We start from the raw sequence: 25,585 nt of genomic DNA, 5'->3' as shown, positions 1-25,585 counted from the left end.
AAGACAAACCTGAAATGATGAAATATGAAACGTAACTATTGTTTGCTGAACTGATAAATTCTGATATCAAACTGATGGAGATTATAGATTGAATAACTGATCGAGATATATGTATTATCCTTCTCATGATTATGATGAATGGTTATGATACTAAATGACTCCATTCTGCTTCATATTGAATTCCTATGAAATCTTATTGCTGAATTACCTCATCCTACCTGTCCAGTTACCCACACAGATTCCAATAAACTTTCAATGACAGAGTTGAATTTTAAAGCTCTTTATGTTACCACTCACAAACTAAAGAAAATAACATTTAAAAGATTTAGCAGCAGCACATATACTGTTACCAGAAGGGGCTGGTGGGAGGAGCTATAGGAGGAAGGCTCATTGTAATGGCTAGAATGGAATGGTACCAAACACATCACATACATGGTAAAAAAGTGTTTGACTCTGTTCCATTGATTCCATTCCAGCCATTACAATGAGCCTGTTCTACTATAGCTCCTCCCACCAGCCTCCTCTGACTGTTACTTCATCTTGTTCCACATTAAATGTGAACAGAAGGATCAGGCTCTATGGATAGAACTCACAGGATAGAAAGTTGTCTGTTACCTTGTACTAAAGTCCACTAACACACACACGTGGTTGAGGTTAGAATGTGCAAGGTTTAGCGGTCTCTTCTACTCAGTGCCTGCAGAATTGGTATGGGTTGCCATGGTGATAGTATAATGGTAATACCTGCCATTGCAGACTGTGGCCACTTGTGGGCACACTTATTCTGATAATGCACTGTGCTGTACCCACATTATGCACTACTCTGCTAAGGCCAGCGAGGGCTTCAGGACAGGATTCCTTTACTGTGTGTATATGTATGTGTGTGTGTGTGTGTGTGTGTGTGTGTGTGTGTGTGTGTGTGTGTGTGTGTGTGTGTGTGTGTGTGTGTGTGTGTGTGTGTGTGTGTGTGTGTGTGTGTGAGAGAGAGAGAGAGAGAGAGAGAGAGAGAAAGAAAGAAAGAAAGAAAGAAAGAAAGAAAGAAAGAAAGAAAGAAAGAAAGAAAGAAAGAAAGAAAGAGAGAAAGAGATGTGAAGGCCTTTCTGTATGCAGAAGCATGACAAGGTTACCACAGTGCACAATTAGGTCTGCAATGTGTGTGTGAGAGATGCCGTTCACGTCACCAGTAACAGAGAAAGGTTACGTCCCTGCACCAAGGCTGCATCAGACACAGTATAGGATTAACACTCAGAGTGAGAGAGAGAGGGAGCGAGAGAAAGGAGGAGGGAAACAGGTGCTAATCAGAAAGAAAGTCCCGGACAGGGGGAGGGGGCAACCAGAGGAAACAACGATTACATCATCTTTCTTCCAATTCCATCAGTGTGTGTTTCACTCGCTGTAGTAGCTGACGTGTATCGTGTTGAATCATCTGCATACATAGACACACTGGCTTTACTCAGAGCCAGTGGCAGGTCATTAATAAAGATTGAAAAAAGTAAGGGGCCTAGATGGCTGCCCTGGGGAATGCCTGACTCTACCTGGATTATGTTGGAGGGGCTTCCATTAAAGAACACCCTGTGTTCTGTTAGACAGGTAACTCTAATCCAAAGTATAACAGGGGGTGTAAAGCCATAACACAGATGTTTTTTCAGCAGAACATTATGATCAATAATGTTAAAAGCTGCACTGAAGACTAACCAAACAGCTCCCACAATCTTTTTAGTATCAATTTCTCTCAGCCAATCATTAGTCATTTGTGTGAGTGCCGTACATGTTGAGTGCCCTTCTCTATAAGCATGCTGAAAACCTGTTGTTCATTTGTTTACTGTGAAATAGCATTGTATTTGGTCCAAATGTTTACTAAGGGTTTGTAACAGGCTGATTTGTCAGCTGTTTGAGCCTTTAAAAGGTGCTTTACTATTCCTGGGTAGCAGAATGACTTTTTCTTCCCTCCAGGCCTGAGGGCACACACTTTCGAGTAGGCTTAGATTGAAGAGATGGCAAATAGGAGTGGCAATATCATCCGCTATCATCCTCAGTCATTTTCTATCCAAGTTGTCAGACCCAGGTGGCTTGTCATTGTTGAAAGACAACAATTCTTCCACACTCGTTTTACGGAATTCAAAATTGCAATGCTTGTCTTTCATAATTTGGTCAGTTATGCGTGTATGTGTAGGTTCAGAATTTGTTGCTGCCACGTCATCTTGACAATGAAAAAATAATGAAAGGGACTGAGGCATATAGCTTAGAGGTGGATCTACATTACACAACAAATGATGTGGAAAGGGACTCCTCTCTCATTAGACCACTGTAGAACGTCTGCCAAGGTTGGATTTAGGAGTAAACCTCATCATTGTGGAAAGGGACTCCTCTCTCATTAGACCACTGTAGAACGTCTGCCAAGTTTGGATTTAGGAGTAAACCTCATCATTGTGGAAAGGGACTCCTCTCTCATTAGACCACTGTAGAACGTCTGCCAAGGTTGGATTTAGGAGTAAACCTCATCATTGTGGAAAGGGACTCCTCTTACATTAGACCACTGTAGAACGTCTGCCAAGTTTGGATTTAGGAGTAAACCTCATCATTGTGGAAAGGGACTCCTCTTACATTAGACCACTGTAGAACGTCTGCCAAGGTTGGATTTAGGAGTAAACCTCATCATTGTGGAAAGGGACTCCTCTTACATTAGACCACTGTAGAACGTCTGCCAAGGTTGGATTTAGGAGTAAGCCTCATCATTGTGGAAAGGGACTCCTCTTACATTAGACCACTGTAGAACGTCTGCCAAGGTTGGATTTAGGAGTAAACCTCATCATTGTGGAAATCTACTGTCATCTAAATCTATACAACCACAATTCACCCGTACAGTGGCTCTGACTGTGGCTGTGACTGGTGGTTATCTGGGTGGTGTCTGTACCAATGTCTTGTCTGCTGCAGTCAGTCTCTCCTAGCTGTGCTCAGTGTAGTCAGGCTGTGGATCAATATGTGCTTCTCTCCAGATAACATAATTCATTAGCTGTAACTTCCTCTCCTGTCTGCCTTTCCTCTCCTCTCTTCCATTCCTCTCTTCCTGTAGTCCTGACTCCTTACCTCTCTCGCCCTCTCTCTCTACCTCTCGCTCCCACTACTTCCCTGTCTCCCCACCACTCCATCGTTCTATCTTGCTCCCTCTCACTACCCCCCCCATCTCTGACCTGCTGAACCAGCACACACCGGCCTGTCTGTCAAACTAACAGAACAGGTGCTCCTGCAAGACCACCCTTCCCGTCCCCCATGTCCCCCTCTCCCCCTGCTAAGCCTACTGACACACACACACACACACACACACACACACACACACACACACACACACACACACACACACACACACACACACACTGTTTTCTAGCATACTGCTAGCAGTGCCAGTTGATAACATGCATTGGATACAGTCAGGTACAGTATCACCTCATATTCAGATATATACACTGACGTAAACTGACTTGGCCTGGGTTTCTGAGCCTGCCACATGTTTCACACGCACACGCACACACACACAGAATACATCATGTGTAAGAGGATGACGTAGGTATTTAGACAGGGACGCTGACTTACTAAAGTTGCATTCCTTGATTTACATAGAACATTATCAGATGGAAGTCTACACATCAAATCATACTGTAGTACTTACTGCAAAGTCCTACAATAATACCTACCTACCACACCATACCACACCTCAGCAATATACAATATCCCTAATCATTATTTGCTTTTAAATAGATAAGGGAGGAAAAGGTATAGGCCTCAGACTAGTGTAGTGTATCTGGCCAAAGTTTGTAACAATGCCATGCGCATGTTGACATGAGTCATCCATTTTGTGAATACTTTTGACAAAGACACAAACACACAACCACTTATTGTCACTCGATCTCTCCATCAATCAGCCAATCAGTCAACAGATGTATGTTGCTGGGATGGGTGAAGGAGGGGGAGGGGGTGAGGGAGGGGTAGAGAGAGAGACAGGGGAGAGGGGGAGTGACAACTTTGACAGTCCCCCACAGTTGGCACCAAGGATCCAGGACGCTTTAGGGTGGACAGAAGAGGTCCAGAGAGAAAGAGTGAGAGAAGGATAAGGTTAGTTCTATGATAAGGAAGGAAGGTACATCAGATCCTTTCCTCCCCAAGTTCACCTTTAGAACCCTTTTCCAGGGGATTAACGAGTGTGGAGAGAGAGAGAGAACCAATATGACAAGAAAAGGAACATGAAAGAAATCGTCATTAAACGCACTTGAAGTTATCTCTTCCTTCTCGCATCTCTCTCTAATTTAATCTTAAACCCACTCCAAGTTCCCCCAAGGGACTTCTCTCTCTGTTTCAGTAAGTATTGTCTTTCATTCTAACTCATTTCCTCTCCTTCCTTCTCTCTCTCTATCTCTCTCTCTCTCTGTCTTCCTCTCTATTTCCCTTCCTCGCTCTCTTTCTCTCTCTCTTTTTGCGTCTCAGTGCCCTACTGTGTGATATGAGGACTCATCGATATCCTACTGTATGGGTAGCGCTCTAATCTAGTTTGTAAATAACTGTGTGTGTGTGTGATTGTGTGTTAATGAACACCAGCTCAGTGATTTTGTGTAAATAATCTCAGTCACTCGGTGTGTGTCCACTTTCATGCTGTTCAGGCTTTCCCAATTTGTCTTATGGGTGGCCAGCGGCATAGTCAATATAGTCAATAAATGGTGTGTGTGCATTAATGAAGTGTGTGTGAATTAGTGGTAATAACCTCTGTCTCTCTCCCATGGTTCTCTGTGTGTAGATAAAACCATCTATTTCTCTGTGGCAGTTTTCGCTTTCTTTCGCTTTTAATTCTGTGCATCCAGCCATCAGAGCACGGTCCTCTGCATAGCTGTGTCCTCTGTGATAGGTGTTGTGGCTTTTTATGTGTCCATTATAATAAGTGTCCCCTGTGCACTCACAGTTTGGCATCTGGGTATCTGTCACTGCCTCTGTCTCTGTCACTCATATGGCCTAACTCACCCTGTCTCTCTCTTCTCCTCGCCTGTCCTCCTTTTCCTCTGTCGTTCTAAATGCTTCCTACTGTCTCTTCCTCTTTCCTTCTCGTTATATCCACAGTGTGTGTGTGTCCCTCCTCTCTTTCTGTGATTGTGGCAGTCTGCCGTGAGAGGCTTGGTCTAGTCAATGTCGATGTTGTCTCTCTACTACTGTCCACTCTATCCTGTGTGTGTCAGATAGTTTGTCTCTCTACTACTGTCCACTCTATCCTGTGTGTGTCAGATAGTTTGTCTCTCTACTACTGTCCACTCTATCCTGTGTGTGTCAGATAGTTTGTCTCTCTACTACTGTCCACTCTATCCTGTGTGTGTCAGATAGTTTGTCTCTCTACTACTGTCCACTCTATCCTGTGTGTGTCAGATAGTTTGTCTCTCTACTACTGTCCACTCTATCCTGTGTGTGTCAGATAGTTTGTCTCTCTACTACTGTCCACTCTATCCTGTGTGTGTCAGATAGTTTGTCTCTCTACTACTGTCCACTCTATCCTGTGTGTGTCAGATAGTTTGTCTCTCTACTACTGTCCACTCTATCCTGTGTGTGTCAGATAGTTTGTCTCTCTACTACTGTCCACTCTATCCTGTGTGTGTCAGATAGTTTGTGTCTCTCTACTACTGTCCACTCTATCCTGTGTGTGTCAGATAGTTTGTGTCTCTCTACTACTGTCCACTCTATAACTCTCTCTTCTGTCTACTGCTCTGGTCTGTGTGTCTTGTACTCAGTGTCAGTATATTTTTTCTCAAGGGATAAACCAAAGCATTGACCTCCCCTGTTCCATCTCTCCTCCTATCTGTTGTTCTCTGCTTTCCACACAGAGAGAGACAGAATCAGAAGAGTCCATTCCTCCTGATTCCCACCCAAGTGGGAATAAAAACAGGATTCCACTCTTTCTTTCTGTTCCTCCTCTCATCCCTCGTTCCCCTCCTCCTCTCCGTCATGACGTTGCTGGCCTCTGAGAGGTCGCTTCTCATCCGGAACAAATTCCGCTCAGGTGAGGATCTGGCTGGGTCGGTTGGGGTGGGGCTGCATCAGGCCAGGCCGGTTGGAGTGGGGCTGGATCGGGCCAGGCCGGTTGGAGTGGGGCTGGATCGGGCCAGGCCGGTTGGAAGGATATTGGCAGATAAGTCTAGTCTTGGTTATATTAATCATGAGGATGATTAATCAGGTAAACATATTGATTGTCGTATATCTATATATTGATTGAAACCACAGAGCTCTCCTGAATAGACATACCAGTGTTGACCACAAATCTTTTAATCTCCCAATGACAGTACTTGTAGCATATTCATCTCAGAACCCAGAACCAAGTTTTACAGCTAGCTATGTTTTAATCTGTCATGAGAGACAAGAGGCATATATAGCTACTGCCACATTGTTCCTGTCTCCATTTCAAACCATACCGATGTGAAGTTCTGTTTGTTTACACCGAGGGCTCAGTACACAGTGAACTAAAAACTCTTAGGCAAATTCAAACACATAACTAATTAAATAAGACAGCATTAGAGGTACAGTTATAAGATTGGAAAATGTTTGGGTGACATTATACAGATGCCGTATCTTAATTTGATTATCCTGTAGTTGCAGGTTTAAAAAGGCTTCTAAAGTTTGTAATTTCCACTTAAAAATGTCTGACTTGATTTGCCTAACGAAAAATGTATCAACCTCTACAAATTATAATCCACAACAACAGTTCCATTTTCTGTTGCTGCAGGATTATTTTCCTGCTGTTGCAAACTGGCTCAAATTAAGATCCTACATCTGTAGCAAGAAATGTGTACAGCTACTGAATCCTTTTGCAAGTTGGATTTCTTTATGTTTTGTGTTAGGTCCATCAGCCATAGGTTACTGTCCTTTAACTAGCAGCAGATGTGTTCTGGAATTGGAATGTGCCCCTTAAAAATGGCCGCCGCTGTTGTTATCAGTCTGCTGCTGTCATAAAGAGGCTTGGTAGGAACAGGAAATGAGGTCATAGAGACATTCCTGCTGTTGTTTTTTTCCACCAGCTGTTCATTACCAGGCCTGTCTTGGGCAGCTGGAGGTTCAGATTAGATTTGATGAGTTTATTTATTTATTAAATACCATGAAGTGTCTTGAGGTTTCCAGATTGGATTCATTAGAAGAGACATTTAAATGAGTTAGACTGGCTAACTAAGTATCAGCTGTCCTGCTGCTTTGAACCCACTATCTCTTCAGCTATGGAGGAAATGGGTGAAGGCTATGAAGGAACAATCAATACTTTTGTCAATAGGTAAATGTTGTCTGATTGGTTGATGTGGAATTAATAGCCTATGGATGGAAGGATGGCAATATGGGTTGTGTAACTTGTGTTGAGGAAGATGTACTACTATACCCTGAGTATGTTACCATGACTGTGGTCAAAACAGAAAAGCGGTAGGGTGTGCTGTGCCTGTGGACAGTGGTGGTGATAGTCAACAATTTTATTTGATCAGTTTCTCATGGCAGGAAAATAATCCTGCAGTAACAGGAAATGTGTGTTATTGTGTGGATGGTAAAAATGTGACATTTTTGTAGGGGTTGATACATTTTAAAGGGAAATTACAAACTTTAGAAGCCTTTTTAAACCTTGAATACACTACAAATGTGCATTTCCTGCTGTGCAGAACATTTCCTGCAACAACAGGGTGATCAAATTAAGATCTTACATCTGTACTTACATCAGCGGTGAAATCATAGTAATGATAATACTGCATTTGGTAGCTGCTAAATGATCAATGATCATTGATAACCTATAAGGTTCACTATGAGATTACTTCACATTATAGACGGTTGAGGAGACGATTATAACTTCAATCCAATCTCTGTTATCTCTCTCTGTCCATGAACGCTTGCCCAAAGCAGGAAGATAATCTCACTGAGCTAAATCCATGCACAACTTCAGTAGCTTACACTGTCACCTTCCTGCTCTTATCTGTCATCAAGATTCTGGCTTCATTTGTTTCTACTCAGTTACAGATTGTTAATTGTTAACGGTAAACTAAATTGACCTACCATCTGTACAGGGCTTATAAATGGTTTATAAGTAGTCAATCAACTCTTCTGGGTACCTTTTAAATGATGATTTCATGTGTTAGTTCCCTGGAGCGGGCCAGGGTCTATGTCTGTAACTTTAGTTGGGTCCTGTATACAAATCTGGTCAAATTTCACCTCTGAGTCCAATCAATTATTCCACCTCACAACCGATTACACATACAGTACCATGACCGAGTCAGCATGGAGGCCTATGTGAGTCAATCAGAGTACCCAGTCCAATACGGTACTAAGAGGTAGCTATTACCAGGCTAAGAGGTAGCAGTTACCATGCTAAGAGGTAGGTGTTTCCAGGCTAAGAGGTAGGTGTTTCCAGGCTAAGAGGTAGCTGCTACCAGGCTAAGAGGTAGCAGTTACCATGCTAAGAGGTAGGTGTTACCAGGCTAAGAGGTAGCTATTACCAGGCTAAGAGGTAGCAGTTACCATGCTAAGAGGTAGGTGTTTCCAGGCTAAGAGGTAGCTGCTACCAGGCTAAGAGGTAGAAGTTACCAGGCTAAGAGGTAGCTATTACCAGGCTAAGAGGTAGCAGTTACCATGCTAAGAGGTAGGTGTTTCCAGGCTAAGAGGTAGCTGCTACCAGGCTAAGAGGTAGCAGTTTCCAGGCTAAGAGGTAGGTGTTTCCAGGCTAAGAGGTAGCAGTTACCAGGCTAAGAGGTAGGTGTTTCCAGGCTAAGAGGTAGCTGCTACCAGGCTAAGAGGTAGAAGTTACCATGCTAAGAGGTAGGTGTTTCCAGGCTAAGAGGTAGCTGCTACCATGCTAAGAGGTAGCAGTTACCATGCTAAGAGGTAGGTGTTACCAGGCTAAGAGGTAGGTGTTTCCAGGCTAAGAGGTAGCTGCTACCATGCTAAGAGGTAGCAGTTACCATGCTAAGAGGTAGGTGTTACCAGGCTAAGAGGTAGCTGCTACCAGGCTAAGAGGTAGCAGTTACCATGCTAAGAGGTAGCTGTTACCAGGCTAAGAGGTAGCAGTTACCATGCTAAGAGGTAGCAGTTACCATGCTAAGAGGTAGCTGTTACCAGGCTAAGAGGTAGCAGTTACCAGGCTAAGAGGTAGCAGTTACCAGGCTAAGAGGTAGCAGTTACCATGCTAAGAGGTAGCAGTTACCATGCTAAGAGGTAGCTGTTACCATGCTACGAGGTAGCAGTTACCAGGCTACGAGGTAGAAGTTACCAGGCTAAGAGGTAGCAGTTACCAGGCTACGAGGTAGGTGTTACTGTAGAACCAGGCTAAGTGGTGTTTTTCCTGAAGTAATGTAATGGGGTCTCTTTTCGAGTGGCGGTCGGCTGACAGAAAATAGGGGAGGAAGAATTTACTTTGCGTGCATGACAGTGATGAAGGGAGGGAGGCAGAGAGTTCTGGAGAGAGAGGGACAGCTGAAGGGGGGGATGGGGGTGACAGAAATAGACATACTGACGGATAAATAGTTACAGCCCCCCCAAACCCTTCTCATCCTGCTGTCCCCTCCCTCCATCCCTCCCTCCATTTCTCTCAGATCTCAAAACTCAGCACTGGAATGCATTGTGGGAAACATCACCAAACCTATCAGCCCCTCCCCCAATGAACCTCTTAGTGTGAAGGTGTGTGTGCAGTGTATGTGTGTGTGTGTGTGTGTGTGTGTGTGTGTGGATGGAGTGGGTGTCTGTGTGCAGAGATTGCTCAGTCACATGTTACTATACTATTACAGAGGGATATTGTACGACAGAACATAGGACAGTACCTTTTACCCATAGTTACCTTGCAGGTTATTCCAGGTATTCTCATACATCTAATTCATCACCTCTCTACTGATTGTCTTTCAGTCTTGCAGTTGAGAATTCAGAACCGAAGGCAAAATGAAATCGACTCTGGTGAGTGGAGTCACTGTTAATGTTTACTGACAGGGTTGGGTGTTCTCTCTACTTTATACTACCTTCTAATGACTGCTCTCTCTCTCTCTTTCTCTCTCTCTCTCTCTCTCTCTCTCTCTCTCTCTCTCTAGGGTTGAAAACTACCTGTTCCTCTCGCAAAGGAGAGAAAGACCAGAGTAAAGCTCTGGTGAGTAGCTCACTGTTTCTCTCAACCTAAAGAAGAGACTTGTTGTCTCACTGTTTCTCTCAACCTAAAGAAGAGACTTGTTATCTCACTGTTTCTCTCAACCTAAAGAAGAGACTTGTTGTCTCACTGTTTCTCTCAACCTAAAGAAGAGACTTGTTGTCTCACTGTTTCTCTCAACCTAAAGAAGAGACTTGTTGTCTCACTGTTTCTCTCAACCTAAAGAAGAGACTTGTTGTCTCACTGTTTCTCTCAACCTAAAGAAGAGACTTGTTGTCTCACTGTTTCTCTCAACCTAAAGACGATACTTGTCTCACTGTTTCTCTCAACCTAAAGATGATACTTGTCTCACTGTTTCTCTCAACCTAAAGAAGAGACTTGTCTCACTGTTTCTCTCAACCTAAAGAAGAGACTTGTTATCTCACTGTTTCTCTCAACCTAAAGAAGAGACTTGTTATCTCACTGTTTCTCTCAACCTAAAGAATAGACTTGTTATCTCACTGTTTCTCTCAACCTAAAGAAGAGACTTGTTGTCTCACTGTTTCTCTCAACCTAAAGAAGAGACTTGTTGTCTCACTGTTTCTCTCAACCTAAAGAAGAGACTTGTTATCTCACTGTTTCTCTCAACCTAAAGAAGAGACTTGTCTCACTGTTTCTCTCAACCTAAAGACGAGACTTGTTGTCTCACTGTTTCTCTCAACCTAAAGACGATACTTGTCTCACTGTTTCTCTCAACCTAAAGAAGAGACTTGTCTCACTGTTTCTCTCAACCTAAAGAAGAGACTTGTTATCTCACTGTTTCTCTCAACCTAAAGAAGAGACTTGTTGTCTCACTGTTTCTCTCAACCTAAAGACGATACTTGTCTCACTGTTTCTCTCAACCTAAAGAAGAGACTTGTCTCACTGTTTCTCTCAACCTAAAGAAGAGACTTGTTATCTCACTGTTTCTCTCAACCTAAAGAAGAGACTTGTTGTCTCACTGTTTCTCTCAACCTAAAGAAGAGTCTTGTCTCACTGTTTCTCTCAACCTAAAGAAGAGACTTGTTGTCTCACTGTTTCTCTCAACCTAAAGAAGAGTCTTGTTATCTCACTGTTTCTCTCAACCTAAAGAAGAGACTTGTTATCTCACTGTTTCTCTCAACCTAAAGAAGAGACTTGTTATCTCACTGTTTCTCTCAACCTAAAGAAGAGTCTTGTCTCACTGTTTCTCTCAACCTAAAGAAGAGACTTGTTATCTCATTGTTTCTCTCAACCTAAAGAAGAGACTTGTTGTCTCACTGTTTCTCTCAACCTAAAGAAGAGACTTGTTGTCTCACTGTTTCTCTCAACCTAAAGACGATACTTGTCTCACTGTTTCTCTCAACCTAAAGAAGAGACTTGTCTCACTGTTTCTCTCAACCTAAAGACGAGACTTGTTGTCTCACTGTTTCTCTCAACCTAAAGACGATACTTGTCTCACTGTTTCTCTCAACCTAAAGACGATACTTGTCTCACTGTTTCTCTCAACCTAAAGAAGAGACTTGTTGTCTCACTGTTTCTCTCAACCTAAAGAAGAGACTTGTTGTCTCACTGTTTCTCTCAACCTAAAGAAGAGACTTGTCCCACTGTTACCGTAGGCTACAGTAAATGCAAATAGTAACAATACAGATTTTGTTACAACGACAAAAGAAAACCCTATGTAATCATGCTATTGTTGAGGGGTCAATTCCATTTAAACTGAAAATCCATTTGCATAAAGAAATAATGATAATTTAGGCCATGTCATTTAAATGAATTGAACTGAAATGGAACTGACCCCAAAACGGGTTTGCTGGTTTGACCTGCTATCTCCCAATGCAGCGTCTAACTGACGATGGCGCCACTCAGAAGTCGCCCCTGTGTGGTCTGAACAGTAAAACTGCACAAGGTGATGATGCCCCGTCTGTCTGTCCACTGTGTTCCTGCTGTCTGTTGTCTGACTCATTTAGTATGCTCCCAGCAAAGCATAACACTCCTCATCACCTACCTCTGTCTCTGTCATCTGTCTTTCTCTTCCCCTCTAACTACCTCTCTCTCTTTCTCTCTCTCTCTTTCTCTCTCTCTCTCTTTTTACTATCATACATTTTCCATGACACCCAAAACTACTTGTTACATTTTGAATGCTTAGCAGGACAGGAAAATGGTCCAATGCCACACTTATCAAGGAAATACGTGGTCATCATTACTGCCTCTGATCTGGCGGACTCACTAAACACATGCTTAGTTTGTAAATGATGTCTGAGTGTTGCATTGTGCCCCTGGCTATCCGTAAAAAAGAAAACCGTGCTGTCTAATTTGCTTAATATAAGGAATTTGAAATGATTTATAGCATTTACTTTTACTATTAATACTTAAGTATATTTTAGCAATTACATTTACTTTTAATGCTTAAGTAGATTTAATAAACCAAATACTTTTAGACTTTTACTTAAGTAGTATTTTACTGGGTGACTTTCACTTTTACTTCTGTCATTTTCTATGAAGGTATCTTTACTTTTACTCAAGTATGACAATTGAGTACATTTTCCACCACTGCTCTCTCTCGCTCTCTCTCTCTCTCTCTCTCTCTCTCTCGCACTACCTCTGTCACTACCTCTCTGTCTCTGTTTCTTTCTCTCTTTCTCTCTGTCTCCCTCTCTCTCTCTCTCTCTCTCTCTCTCTCACTACCCCTCTCTCTCAGTGTTTCTCTCTCTCTGTCTCAATCCATTTTCTCTTATCTACTCTAATTCCTCCACACCTCTTTACCTGTAACGTGATGAGGAAATGAAGGTTCAGAGCCCTATGATGGAATTGGTATTCCATTAGCTGTCAATCACACCTAGATGTGAACCATGTTGCTCTCCATTACGGGCAGGTTTCATTGGATTAAACTTGTCAGCCAAGCAATGATGGACAGAACACAAAACCCCACCCATCCAGGGGTGGAGAACTGTCGTTTTCTCAACCACTCACATCTCTCTCAACCTCCTCTCCTCCTCTGTACCCTCTCCTCTGTCTTCTACTATCCTTCTCTCTCTTTTCTTGTCCTCCTCTCTCTTCTTCTCTCTATCCTCTCCTCCTCTCTCTTCTACTTTATATCCTCTCCTTCTCTCTCTTCTCCTCTCTATCCTGTTCTCCTCTCTCTTCTCCCCTCCTCTCTTCTTCTCTCTATCCTCTCCTCCTCTCTCTTCTACTTTCTATCCTCTTCCCCTCTCTCGTCTCCTCTCTCTTCTCATATCCTCCTCTCTCTTCCCCTCCATCCTCTCCTCCTCTCTCTTCTTCTCTCTATCATCTCCTCCTCTCTCTTCTTCTCTCTATCATCTCCTCCTCTCTCTTCTCATATCCTCCTCTCTCTTCTCCCCTCTATCCTCTCATCCTCTCTCTTCTTCTCTCTATTCTCTCCTCCTCACTCTTCTTCTCTCCATCCTCTCCTCCTCACGCTTCTACTCTCTACCCTCTCCTCTCTCTTCTACTCTCTACCCTCTCCTCTCTCTTCTACTCTCTACCCTCTCCTCTCTCTTCTACTCTATATCCTGTCCTCTCTCTTCTACTCTCTACCCTCTCCTCTCTCTTCTACTCTATATCCTGTCCTCTCTCTTCTACTCTCCATCCTCTCCTCCTCTCTCTTTTCTCCTCTATCCTCTCCCCCTCTGCTTCTCTGTAACCTTTCCTCTTGTATTTATATCATTGTCCATTGTGATTAAAATACCACTATTATTGTTGCATTTCTGGTTGTGTTGTTGTTGTTATTTATGTGTCTCCAGGGGTATGTGGTTCCTTTAAGGCAGACGTTTTGTGTACCCCTGCTGGGTTGAACTGGGATTGAGTGCCCAGAGCAACACAGTTATGCATACACAAACACAAATCTGCTCTCAACTCCTGTTACTTCTCTCTCTAATAGACAGGAGTGTGTTGCTTCTCTCTCTAATAGACAGGAGTGTGTTGCTTCTCTCTCTAATAGACAGGAGTGTGTTGCTTCTCTCTCTAACAGACAGGAGTGTGTTGCTTCTCTCTCTAATAGACAGGAGTGTGTTGCTTCTCTCTCTAACAGACAGGAGTGTGTTGCTTCTCTCTCTAACAGACAGGAGTGTGTTGCTTCTCTCTCTAATAGACAGGAGTGTGTTGCTTCTCTCTCTAATAGACAGGAGTGTGTTGCTTCTCTCTCTAATAGACAGGAGTGTGTTGCTTCTCTCTCTAACAGACAGGAGTGTGTTGCTTCTCTCTCTAACAGACAGGAGTGTGTTGCTTCTCTCTCTAACAGACAGGAGTGTGTTGCTTCTCTCTCTAACAGACAGGAGTGTGTTGCTTCTCTCTCTAATAGACAGGAGTGTGTTGCTTCTCTCTCTAATAGACAGGAGTGTGTTGCTTCTCTCTCTAACAGACAGGAGTGTGTTGCTTCTCTCTCTAACAGACAGGAGTGTGTTGCTTTTCTCTCTAATAGACAGGAGTGTGTTGCTTCTCTCTCTAACAGACAGGAGTGTGTTGCTTCTCTCTCTAACAGACAGGAGTGTGTTGCTTCTCTCTCTAATAGACAGGAGTGTGTTGCTTCTCTCTCTAATAGACAGGAGTGTGTTGCTTCTCTCTCTAATAGACAGGAGTGTGTTGCTTCTCTCTCTAACAGACAGGAGTGTGTTGCTTCTCTCTCTAACAGACAGGAGTGTGTAGCTTCTCTCTCTAACAGACAGGAGTGTGTTGCTTCTCTCTCTAACAGACAGGAGTGTGTTGCTTCTCTCTCTAATAGACAGGAGTGTGTTGCTTCTCTCTCTAACAGACAGGAGTGTGTTGCTTCTATCTCTAACAGACAGGAGTGTGTTGCTTCTATCTCTAACAGACAGGAGTGTGTTGCTTCTCTCTCTAACAGACAGGAGTGTGTTGCTTCTATCTCTAACAGACAGGAGTGTGTTGCTTCTATCTCTAACAGACAGGAGTGTGTGTGGGGCGGGAAGGCAGAAGAAGGCTCGGCTGGCTAACAACCTTGGAGAGAAGGTCCAGCATCGGCCCGGACCTCTGGACCTCCTGCACAAACACATAAAGCCTCCGGAGAACCGTGAGTTAACGCACACGCACACATGCACGAAATAACTATAGACGTTTTCAAACAGTCTAGATGTCATTACTAATTAACCTATTCCTTCTCCCCCTGCCTTCCTTCTCCTACTCTTCCCTTAGGCCCCATCTCCTTCCCTCTCTCCTCAGATGTCTTCCAAGATGACATCTCTTCCTGCTCTTCCTCCTTGTCTCCCGAGCAACTCGGGGTCCTCCAATCACCAGATTTCTCCTCGTCGCCGGGGTTCTCAGACGACCAATCACTGAGTGACCTGTCGCCTGGGGTCTTGCCCCTTACCTACAGTCCCGCCCATGTTCAGGTGAGATTACCTTCCACTAAATCCTAACCTCAACCATCAAGTGAGATTACCTTCCCCTAAATCCTAACCTCAACCATCAAGTGAGATTACCTTCCCCTAAATCCTAACCTCAACCATCAAGTGAGATTACCTTCCCCTAAATCCTAACCTCAACCATCAAGTGAGATTACCTTTCCCTAAATCCTAACCTCAACCATCAGGTGAGATTACCTTTCCCTAAATCCTAACCTCAACCATCAGGTGAGATTACCTTCCCCCTAAATCCTAACCTCAACCATCAAGTGAGATTACCTTCCCCTAAATCCTAACCTCAACCATCAAGTGAGATTACCTTTCCCTAAATCCTAACCTCAACCATCAGGTGAGATTACCTTCCCCTAAATCCTAACCTCAACCATCAACACAAGAAACACAAAACTGACTTTAGAACTGCAAGTCATGCTTGGATTACAGCCTTTGCTATTACCTGTTTATATTTCTGTCCTGCTTTCCTGCAGTCTATCTTGGCGTTTCTCCCAGCAACCGAGGGCATCAGCCAGCCAATGAGCATGACCGTGGGCGACTCCAACTCCATGGCAACGACCGGGAGACCAAAGGGGATGTATCTGACCTCCCATGCCACGCCCCTGCTGCCAAAGGTACTGGAAAAGGGCTACTCAGAAATAGACCAAACACACATCCAGAACAATGTGTAAATGCATCTGTAAAAATCATTATAGAAATTAAGAATGAATTTATTGAAGCATTAACAATGGATTGATTGATTTATTGATTGATTGGTGGTAAAGTCAATCCAAAATAATCCCATGAATATACAGTATTACAGTATTACAGTATTACAGTATTACAGCATTACAGATGTTAATGCATTGTCTGCATAGAGAGACAGACATGTTTTGACTGTGAGGGTCAGATACAGTATATCAGTAGGCACTCTTCTTCTCCCGGTGTCTACTGATAGGTATTCAACCACATAGCATACTGTACACACACTCTGGTGTTACGTATTCATTAGTGTCGACAGTCACTACCAACGGAACTATGCCCTATGGATTAATGACACGCACACATGCACACACACACAAACACACACCTGCTAGATGTCACAGCTGACTGGGACACACTGTCAGTTGTCACGGTTTCACACATGCGTTTAATGTCAGGATCCAGCTAGGATACTGACTGATCAACCTGAAAGGATCACATATGTTACATGACATATTGTACAGTCGTGGCCAAAAGTTTTGAGAATGACACAAATATAAACTTTCACAAAGTCTGCTGCCTCAGTTTGTATGATGGCAATTTGCATATACTCCAGAATGTTATGAAGAGTGATCAGATGAATTGCAATTAATTGCAAAGTCCCTCTTTGCCATGCAAATGAACTGAATCCCCCAAAAACATTTCCACTGCATTTCAGCCCTGCCACAAAAGGACCAGCTGACATCATGTCAGTGATTCTCTCGTTAACACAGGTGTGAGTGTTGACAAGGACAAGGCTGGAGATCACTCTGTCATGCTGATTGAGTTCGAATAACAGACTGGAAGCTTCAAAAGGAGGGTGGTGCTTGGAATCATTATTCATCCTCTGTCAATCATGGTTACCTGCAAGGAAACACGTGCCATCATCATTGCTTTGCACAAAAAGGGCTTCACAGGCAAGGATATTGCTGCCAGTAAGATTGCACCTAAATCAACCATTTATTGGATCATCAAGAACTTCAAGGAGAGTGGTTCAATTGTTGTGAAGAAGGCTTCAGGGCGCCCAAGAAAGTCCAGCAAGCGCCAGGATTGTCTCCTAAAGTTGATTCAGCTGCGGGATCGGGGCACCACCAGTACAGAGCTTGCTCAGGAATGGCAGCAGGCGGGTGTGAGTGCATCTGCACGCACAGTGAGGCGGAGACTTTTGTAGGATGGCCTGGTGTCAAGAAGGGCAGCAAAGAAGCCACTTCTCTCCAGGAAAAACATCAGGGACAGACTGATATTCTGCAAAATGTATAGGGATTGGACTGCTGAGGACTGGGGTAAAGTCATTTTCTCTGATGAATCCCCTTTCCGATTGTTTGGGGCATCTGGAAAAAAGCTTGTCCGGAGAAGACAAGGTGAGCGCTACCATCAGTCCTGTGTCATGCTAATAGTAAAGCATTCTGAGGCCATTCATGTGTGGGGTTGCTTCTCAGCCAAGGGAGTGGGCTCACTCACAATTGTGCCTAAGAACACAGCCATGAATAAAGAATGGTACCAACACATCCTCCGAGAGCAACATCTCCCAACCATCCAGGAACAGTTTGGTGACGAACAATGCCTTTTCCAGCATGATGGAGCACCTTGCCATAAGGCAAAAGTGATAACTAAGTGGCTCGGGGAACAAAACATCAATATTTTGGGTCCATGGTCAGGAAACTCCCCAGACCTTAATCCCATTGAGAACTTGTGATCAATCCTCAGGAGGCGGGTGGACAAACAAAAACCCACAAATTCTGACAAACTCCAAGCATTGATTATGCAAGAATGGGCTGCCATCAGTCAGGATGTGGCCCAGAAGTTAATTGACAGCATGTCAGGGCGGATTGCAGAGGTCTTGAAAAAGAAGGGTCAACACTGCAAATATTGACTCTTTGCATCAACTTCATGTAATTGTCAATAAAAGCCTTTGACACTTAGGAAATGCTTGAAATTATACTTCACTATTCCATAGTAACATCTGACAAAAATATCTAAAGACACTGAAGCAGCAGACTTTGTGAAAATTAATATTTGTGTCATTCTCAAAACCTTTGGCCACGACTGTATACATCCTGCTGTTAACTTCGCCTTAGGAACTCATAACATGGTAGTACTTTCATAACTGGCTGTACTCATCAGAACTGATCTGACCTCTCTCAGGTTACACTGTTTATGGATTTTGACAATGCTTGAATAATATATTTCTAATAAAAATATGGGATTTGAGAAATATTACTTTGATTCATTCTCTGTCTCCCCCTCTCCCTCTCCCTCCCCCCTCTCCCTCTTCCTTTCTCCACCTTTCTCAGACAGCCCAGTCTCTCACACCTCCCTCCCTGACTTCCTCTCGCCCCCCCCGCCCGCGGAAACCCCGGGATTCACAGCCCAAGATGAGGAAACTGAAATACCACCAGTACATTCCCCCCGACCAGAGATGCACGGCCGGGACTGCCGGTAATAGTCTTTATCCTTTCAAAAACAGCATTATATTTCATGTATATTTTACCTTTCATACAATACATGCAGCCCAATGTACTTTACATGACAAATGTTGTCAAAATGAGTCCACTAAATAGCAGGGAAGTTGATCATTATTAACATTGTGCTCAGGGGGAGGGGCCAGTCAGAGGAGCCCCACATCAGCCCAGCTCTTAGACCCCGCCTACTCCAGCCTCCTGCAGCAACAGCAGGTGTTCCTCCAGCTGCAGATTCTCCAGAACCAACAACAACAGCAGAACCAGCAGCAACAGGACCAGCATCAACAGCAGCAGCTCACTGTCACACCCAGGTAGGTACCACTACATACACCACACTAAACCTCCCTCCCCCTGGGCCTTCTCACAAGAACTGTGGTTTCATTCAGATGCTATACTGTTCATCAGACCATTTAAAGTTGGTTAGTCATCACATGTGCGCTGGCAACTAGCATGAATGTTTTGTTTTTATCAAAGCGGAGACACCAACCAAATGGTGAGGTTCTCTGGAGCCATGCACCAGGCCCCTCAGCCTGTATCCAAGGCAACAAACCACACCTCTGTGGACACAAGTCCCTCCAACAAGTCTGAGCTCCTCCCACCTAACCTGGTCGACCTCACGGTAATGTGGGCAGGACAATAACTTGAACATTTGAATGTTTATAGCACTTCTCACTTCCTATTTATCTGTACCTCCTCTTCCTTCTTTTGTCCTTGCTTGCTTCTCTTCATTCTCTGACCTCTTTCTCTCATCTCTCTCTATTTGCTGTCCCTGACCCTCTCCTCTGTCACACTCCGTCCTCCTTCTCTCCCAGGTGTCTGAGTTGCGACAGCAGCTGCGTAAGCGAGGTCTTCCTGTCTCCGGCACCAAGCCCGCCCTCCTCCAGAGGCTCCGCCCTTTCCAGCTGCCCCACCTGTGTTTGACCCCTGTGCCCCTCTGCCAGCTGGGTACCAGCCTGGAACCCCTTACCCCCACCTCCTTGCTCACCCCCAGCCACTACCCCAGCTCCAGCCCCAGCTCTGGAACTGATTCCCCCACCAACAGCCCTAACCATCAGGTCTACATCCAGTCCACTGGAATTCTGAGCGGGGTTCCAAACGGAATTGTTAATGGCATTTCAAATGGTAATACTAATGGAATTCCCAATGGAATAGGGGTCAGTGTGGTGGGGGAGCAGTGTGGCTTCCTGGCCCCTGCGTTAACCCCATCGTCGACACCCCACCCCGGTCTCCCCCCATGCTCCTCTTCGCCACTGTCGACTGGCGCCTCCTGGCGGTCGGAACAGGAGCAGCAGGAGCTGAGCCTGGAGCTGGAGATGAGGGATAGGATGAGGAGCAGGCCCAGGGAGAGGCTATCTCCTCCTCTTCCTCTATCCTGTGGGGGTTCCCTCCATCCCTTCCTGCAACAGGATCCAGGATGGCCCAGAGGGACACCAGAGAGGGAAGGACAGACAGAGATCCTGTTCACACAGGTAAATTAACACGCCTGACTCAGACAGACAGACCAGTCTCTCCTATACCTGACAGACAGACAGATACACCAGTCTCTCCTATATTTGACTCAGACAGACAAATACACCATAGTCTCTCCTATACCTGACTCAGACAGACAGATATATCATAGTCTCTCCTCTATCTGACTCAGACAGACAGATACACCATAGTCTCTCCTATACCTGACTCAGACAGACAGATATACCATAGTCTCTCCTATACCTGACTCAGACAGACAGATACACCATAGTCTCTCCTGTATCTGACTCAGACAGACAGATACACACATAGTCTCTCCTGTATCTGACTCAGACAGACAGATACACCATAGTCTCTCCTATACCTGACTCAGACAGACAGATACACCATAGTCTCTCCTGTATCTAACTCAGACAGACAGATACACCATAGTCTCTCCTATACCTGACTCAGACAGACAGATACACCATAGTCTCTCCTGTATCTAACTCAGACAGACAGATACACCATAGTCTCTCCTATACCTGACAGATAGACAGATACACCATAGTCTCTCCTATACCTGACTCAGACGGACAGATACACCATAGTCTCTCCTATACCTGACTCAGATAGACAGATACACCATAGTCTCTCCTATACCTGACTCAGACAGACAGATACACCATAGTCTCTCCTATACTTGACTCATCTCACCCCAACAAACTTCACACAGGTACACAACTATATCATCCACAATATTTAGCTGAGACAGTGCAACAGATCACTGTGATTTTATCTTACCATTTACAATATTCACCATTAAATACTGTATAGCTTCATACAGTATGTACAATTTAACCTCCACTGTCCAATCAGGTGTACTGCTGCCAGCCGTGGGACGTGATTGGCCAGGACTTTGAGCTGCCCATGCAGATCACAGCCAGTCCCATTCAAGCCCCACCCAGCGTCCGTAGTCTGGAGGAGGAGCTGCAGGAGGCAATTAACAGAGTACTGGTCAGTGTATGTGTGTGTGTGTGTGTGTGTGTGTGTGTGTGTGTGTGTGTGTGTGTGTGTGTGTGTGTGTGTGTGTGTGTGTGTGTGTGTGTGTGTGTGTGTAAATCAGAGTCACTGCTGACATTCATTGTATTTTGTAAAAGGTGACCCTGTCAAGTAAACCCTTGGGTGATTTCCCTGTCTCTGTCCTGCCCTCTTAGATGGACCCCAGTCAGTCAATAGAGGACATTCTGGAGGAACCTACCATCTGTGTGGGTGAGTGGATAGCTCTCTGGCCTCTTAACAATGGCACTTTATAGTTCCGTAGTCACCAAGGCTGGTCATGGATAATTACAGGCTTTTGTTTGTTTGTATTGCCTTCCCCTTCTCTTCTAGACTCCCACTCCTCTGTCTCAGACCTCCAATCCCCTGTCACTATCCTCCCTGGCCCCTCCCCTCCTCCCCAAACAGACCAATCCCAGCCGTTCCGTTGTCATTCAAAGGATGACAACTTCCTGTCCTCTCCTCTCTGCTCCTCCCTCCTACTGGAGCACCCGCCGTCGCCTTCGACGATGGTTCCCCGCCAAGCTGCCCCACCCCCTCTCCCTCCCTCCATCTGTACTTCTCCCCTGCCTCCCACTGTGACCTCACGGAAGAGGCGGGCTCAGGCAACCTTTGACCCTGCTGATTGGTTGGAGTTGCTAGCCTCTGGACTCCGCCCTCTCAGTCCTCCATCTGCCCCATTCGTTGAGACCGACTTTGGCCTCAATTCGGATCTGAACGTCAACCGAGCATTGGATCTCATGGTGGAGCAGTGGTGAAGGTCTTAGGTGGACCGAGTGTCTGTGTGTGTGTTTGTATGTGTGTGTGTGTGTGTGTGTGTGTGTGTGTGTGTGTGTGTGTGTGTGTGTGTGTGTGTGTGTGTGTGTGTGTGTGTGTGTGTGTGTGTGTGTGTGTGTGTGTGTGTGTGTGTTAGTCGGACTTCAACATACACCTCCCAAACAATGGGAACAGCTTTGTGAATGTCCATCCATCCATCAATCCATCTGTCTATCCATCCATTCCCTCTGTCCACTTTGTGAGTGAGTAGTCTGTTTGAGAGAGGTGACTGCAGGTCTGTACCCCACGCAATGTCGAGAGACAGATGCTACTGCATTGGAAGAGATGAAAAAAGACTGCTTTGCATTGGTGGAACAATAACTGGCAGAGGGAATCACACACACACACACACACACACACACACACACACACACACACACACACACACACACACACACACACACACACACACACACACACACACACACACACACACACCCTCATTGTATATTTATCTGAATTGTTGCAACTATACTTGTAGCTCCTTGTTTGTGTAGACTAAGTGTGGAATGTCTCTGAGTATTGATTTTGTATGGTTGATCTGTGTGAGAGAGAGAGAGAGAGAGAGAGAGAGAGAGAGAGAGAGAAAGAGAGAGAGACTGCTTCCACATTTCGTGCCTATTTTAATTGTGGTCTCAACACTAGTCTGTTGCTGCAATATATAACACTGTGAGGGGGTCACTAAAATCTAATGAACCACTATGTTCAATTCATTGCTTGTCTTTTTTTTCTCTAAGAGAAAAAAACTGGTAAACATCCTATTAAGCCAAGAGATAAATAGCAATCACTCTGAGAGGCTTCAACGCCTGCTACACAACCATATTACCGGAGTGTATGTTCTCATCAGTGTATGAGAACATGTGGTCACTGGTTTATGAGGACCTCCCACAGTGTTTGGAGGAAACAGCTTGGTGCTCTACACACTGTAAGGGCCACAGTCACTGTTTACACCTGTTGTTATGGAGATAAAAAGGTCAAATAAAGGTTATGCGCAGGATAACAATGTCAATTCATTTCATGAAACAATTTCATGATTTTAGCTTAGATTTTTTTCGATGCTTTATCCCATACTGTAAAAACAGGTAGAATTTGGAAATAAATCTGTCCCAAAGAGAGGCTGTTCTGATTGCAGGAAGTGACACAGGTGTTCCCTGAGACCACAATCTCTCTCTTGGCCAGTTCCAAATTGACCCCTAGCCCCTACACCCTAGGCACTTGAGGAGGATAGTTCTGGATAGATATAATCAATATGGTAATAGCTCCACCATTCCCCTGATAGGCTATGTGGAACTTTCCCCATATCACTCACAGCTATCCAGCCTACAAGAAGTTGTGCCCTGGTACGAGGGGCTAGAGGCTAGGGGTTCGTATGGGATTGGCCACATTCATTTTAAATGACCACCAGGGGTGTCCCATCAGTAAAGAGCTGAGGAGGCGAATACTGTACTTCTCCCTAACATGGATCATGATGAAGTTGTCTGTGTTTCCGTGCTATCAGTGATTGACAAGGCAGTCCAAGGGCTTTTTCTCAGGGTCAGAACGTTCAGTATTTACAGAGCAGATATTATTCTCTATTCCACATGATGTTCTACCAGATCCAATGGTTCTGAGGTCATGACAGACTTAATTCAGCTGTTGTGATTCCGATTAGTTGTATAGCCTGTCAATTAGTGAAGTATGCGAGCACTGATCATGGCCTGGTCTGAGATCAGCCCACAGCCTCTGTTAGCAGTATGGCGGCGGCTCCACCTAGCCTTCCAATAGGCTCAGGGGAACTTCTGCCATATTTCTTCTGCCTATCGGGTTCATGTAGATTAGAAAACCAAAGGGGTGTAGGGGCTAGGGGTTGTTTTTGGACCAGGCCGGTGTTATGTTCATTGGGAGAATACAACACATAGCGTGCTTTCCTAACCTCCTAGCTGACTCGACACCCTTCTTAAAGACCATTGTGTGAACAACAAACTGTGATCTTACTAATGTTCCCCAGAGACATATTTATTTATATCCATATGGCTCTGATGTTCCCCACCCAGTCTCTGAATAATAACCACTGCGCTAAGTGCAATATGGTGTATGTGAAGGGCACAGCCATTGGGAAATACCAGGCCCCCATATCTCTGTCTTGTCGTTACTCTCAACAAATTGGTGTAATGGGTCCTCACTCAAAAAGATGTTGCATAAAGCTTAGTTCATTTTACGGTTTTCACTGCATCAGGGATAGCATACACAGATGTTTCGGCTTCACAGCCTTTCTTCAGTGTGTAGGTACAAATGTATTTGAATTCAAAACAGCATTTGTAGGTAACAACAGATTAGCAGCAGGTGCCTCTAAGCAGAGTTACCAATCATCTGCCAAGCTTTCATGTTGAAGCATTTCACGAGCAGCTTTCATCGTAGAACTGTAGAAAACCATGTTGAATGGTGACAATGGGACAGACTGATGACCGTGATAATCACGGTGGTCAGAGACGTTCTCTGTCTGCTGCACTTAGGATGACGAGAGAGAGAAACGCGGGAGAGTAACATGCTACCTCTTGTGGATGGAGATGCTTTAGGCCTACTGTACTCTGTCTGGTCCTGGACAACCACTGTGTATGCTGGTTTTCATCTGAACCAGTCTCTTCCCCTAAATCTGTGCTGATATCACCTGACTTATGTTAGGAGTGTATCACTTTCAGAGTCAGTGGAGAGGTTGGTGGGGACAACTGTCTATGCTAGGTTATTCCAGGGAAAGTAACAGGAGACTAGGTGAGGCTATGCTGCAAATGCCTGATCTGTCTGTCTGTCTGTCTGTCTGTCTGTCTGTCTGTCTGTCTGTCTGTCTGTCTGTCTGTCTGTCTGTCTGTCTGTCTGTCTGTCTGTCTGTCTGTCTGTCTGTCTGTCTGTCTGTCTGTCTGTCTGTCTGTCTGTCTGTCTGTGTTGTGAAGGTATTTCTTTCCCCCTTTAGGCTTTCTGTAGCCTGAATGAGACAAAGACTGAGACGTTGTCATAATGGAGATCAGAAAGTATCGGAGCCAACTGTTGCCATTGTTTCGGTCAGCTCTATCCATTGGGAGTTCAACTTGGCTTCCAACGCCGATATACTTCCTGGATAATCTTCAGATTGATAACATCACTGTCTAATCTTTCTTCATCTCATTCTAGTACTGTAACCAGCAAGTGTCGGGCTGACCCAATGGTAAAAATACAATCAGTATTTCATTTGATTTATTTATTATGTAACTTATTCAGGCAAAATGTTATCAATATGTGTTCAAATTGTATTGTAAAAAAACATTAAGAAATTAAAAGTCTTAATAGATTTCCCATCCACTGTCTCGTTGTCTTGTGTTTGCCTTTATTACGACAGCATCACTTAACCCAAAACATCTTCCCATGGACGACACATCATCAAACACTTGTGGTTTGAGCTGTTGTGAAATTTTTGTTCAGTGTTGACAAGATGACTGCTAATCTGCTGAAGAAGTTTGTGTTCCTGGTTGATGCTTTGCCAACAAGGATATGTTCTTGACTAGTATCAATAAAGGTTATTTAAATAAGGTAATGAGGGGGTTTCTTAAGGAAGTAAAGATACC

General features: G+C 44.4%; 1 protein-coding gene across 1 annotated transcript; it reads left to right on the top strand.

Moving 5' to 3' along the window:
* Positions 1–4,039: 4,039 nt before the first annotated feature.
* si:dkeyp-69b9.3 (myocardin) lies at positions 4,040–25,325 on the top strand. The gene is made up of 15 exons (XM_029747483.1): positions 4,040–4,350; positions 5,853–6,028; positions 9,886–9,933; positions 10,065–10,120; positions 11,957–12,023; positions 15,036–15,161; positions 15,284–15,480; positions 15,978–16,118; positions 18,519–18,663; positions 18,820–18,997; positions 19,161–19,305; positions 19,499–20,155; positions 21,015–21,152; positions 21,353–21,407; positions 21,528–25,325. Exons 2-15 carry the CDS (start codon positions 5,974–5,976, stop codon positions 21,950–21,952), a joined length of 2,433 nt encoding a protein of 810 aa, XP_029603343.1. The 5' UTR covers positions 4,040–4,350; positions 5,853–5,973; the 3' UTR covers positions 21,953–25,325.
* The last annotated feature ends 260 nt before the right edge of the window (positions 25,326–25,585 follow it).

Source organism: Salmo trutta, chromosome 3, assembly GCF_901001165.1.
Source record: "Salmo trutta chromosome 3, fSalTru1.1, whole genome shotgun sequence".
NCBI lineage: Eukaryota > Metazoa > Chordata > Actinopteri > Salmoniformes > Salmonidae > Salmo > Salmo trutta.
This window is presented reverse-complemented; position numbering and strand designations above follow the sequence as displayed.

Bases quoted from the DNA above. Each gene is read 5' to 3' on its own strand.
- si:dkeyp-69b9.3 (XM_029747483.1), top strand. From the start codon at position 5,974: ATGACGTTGCTGGCCTCTGAGAGGTCGCTTCTCATCCGGAACAAATTC. The intron at 18,998-19,160 runs GTAGGTACCACT...TTTTTATCAAAG, and splicing joins CAGCTCACTGTCACACCCAG to CGGAGACACCAACCAAATGG. The intron at 21,408-21,527 runs GTGAGTGGATAG...CTTCTCTTCTAG, and splicing joins GGAACCTACCATCTGTGTGG to ACTCCCACTCCTCTGTCTCA.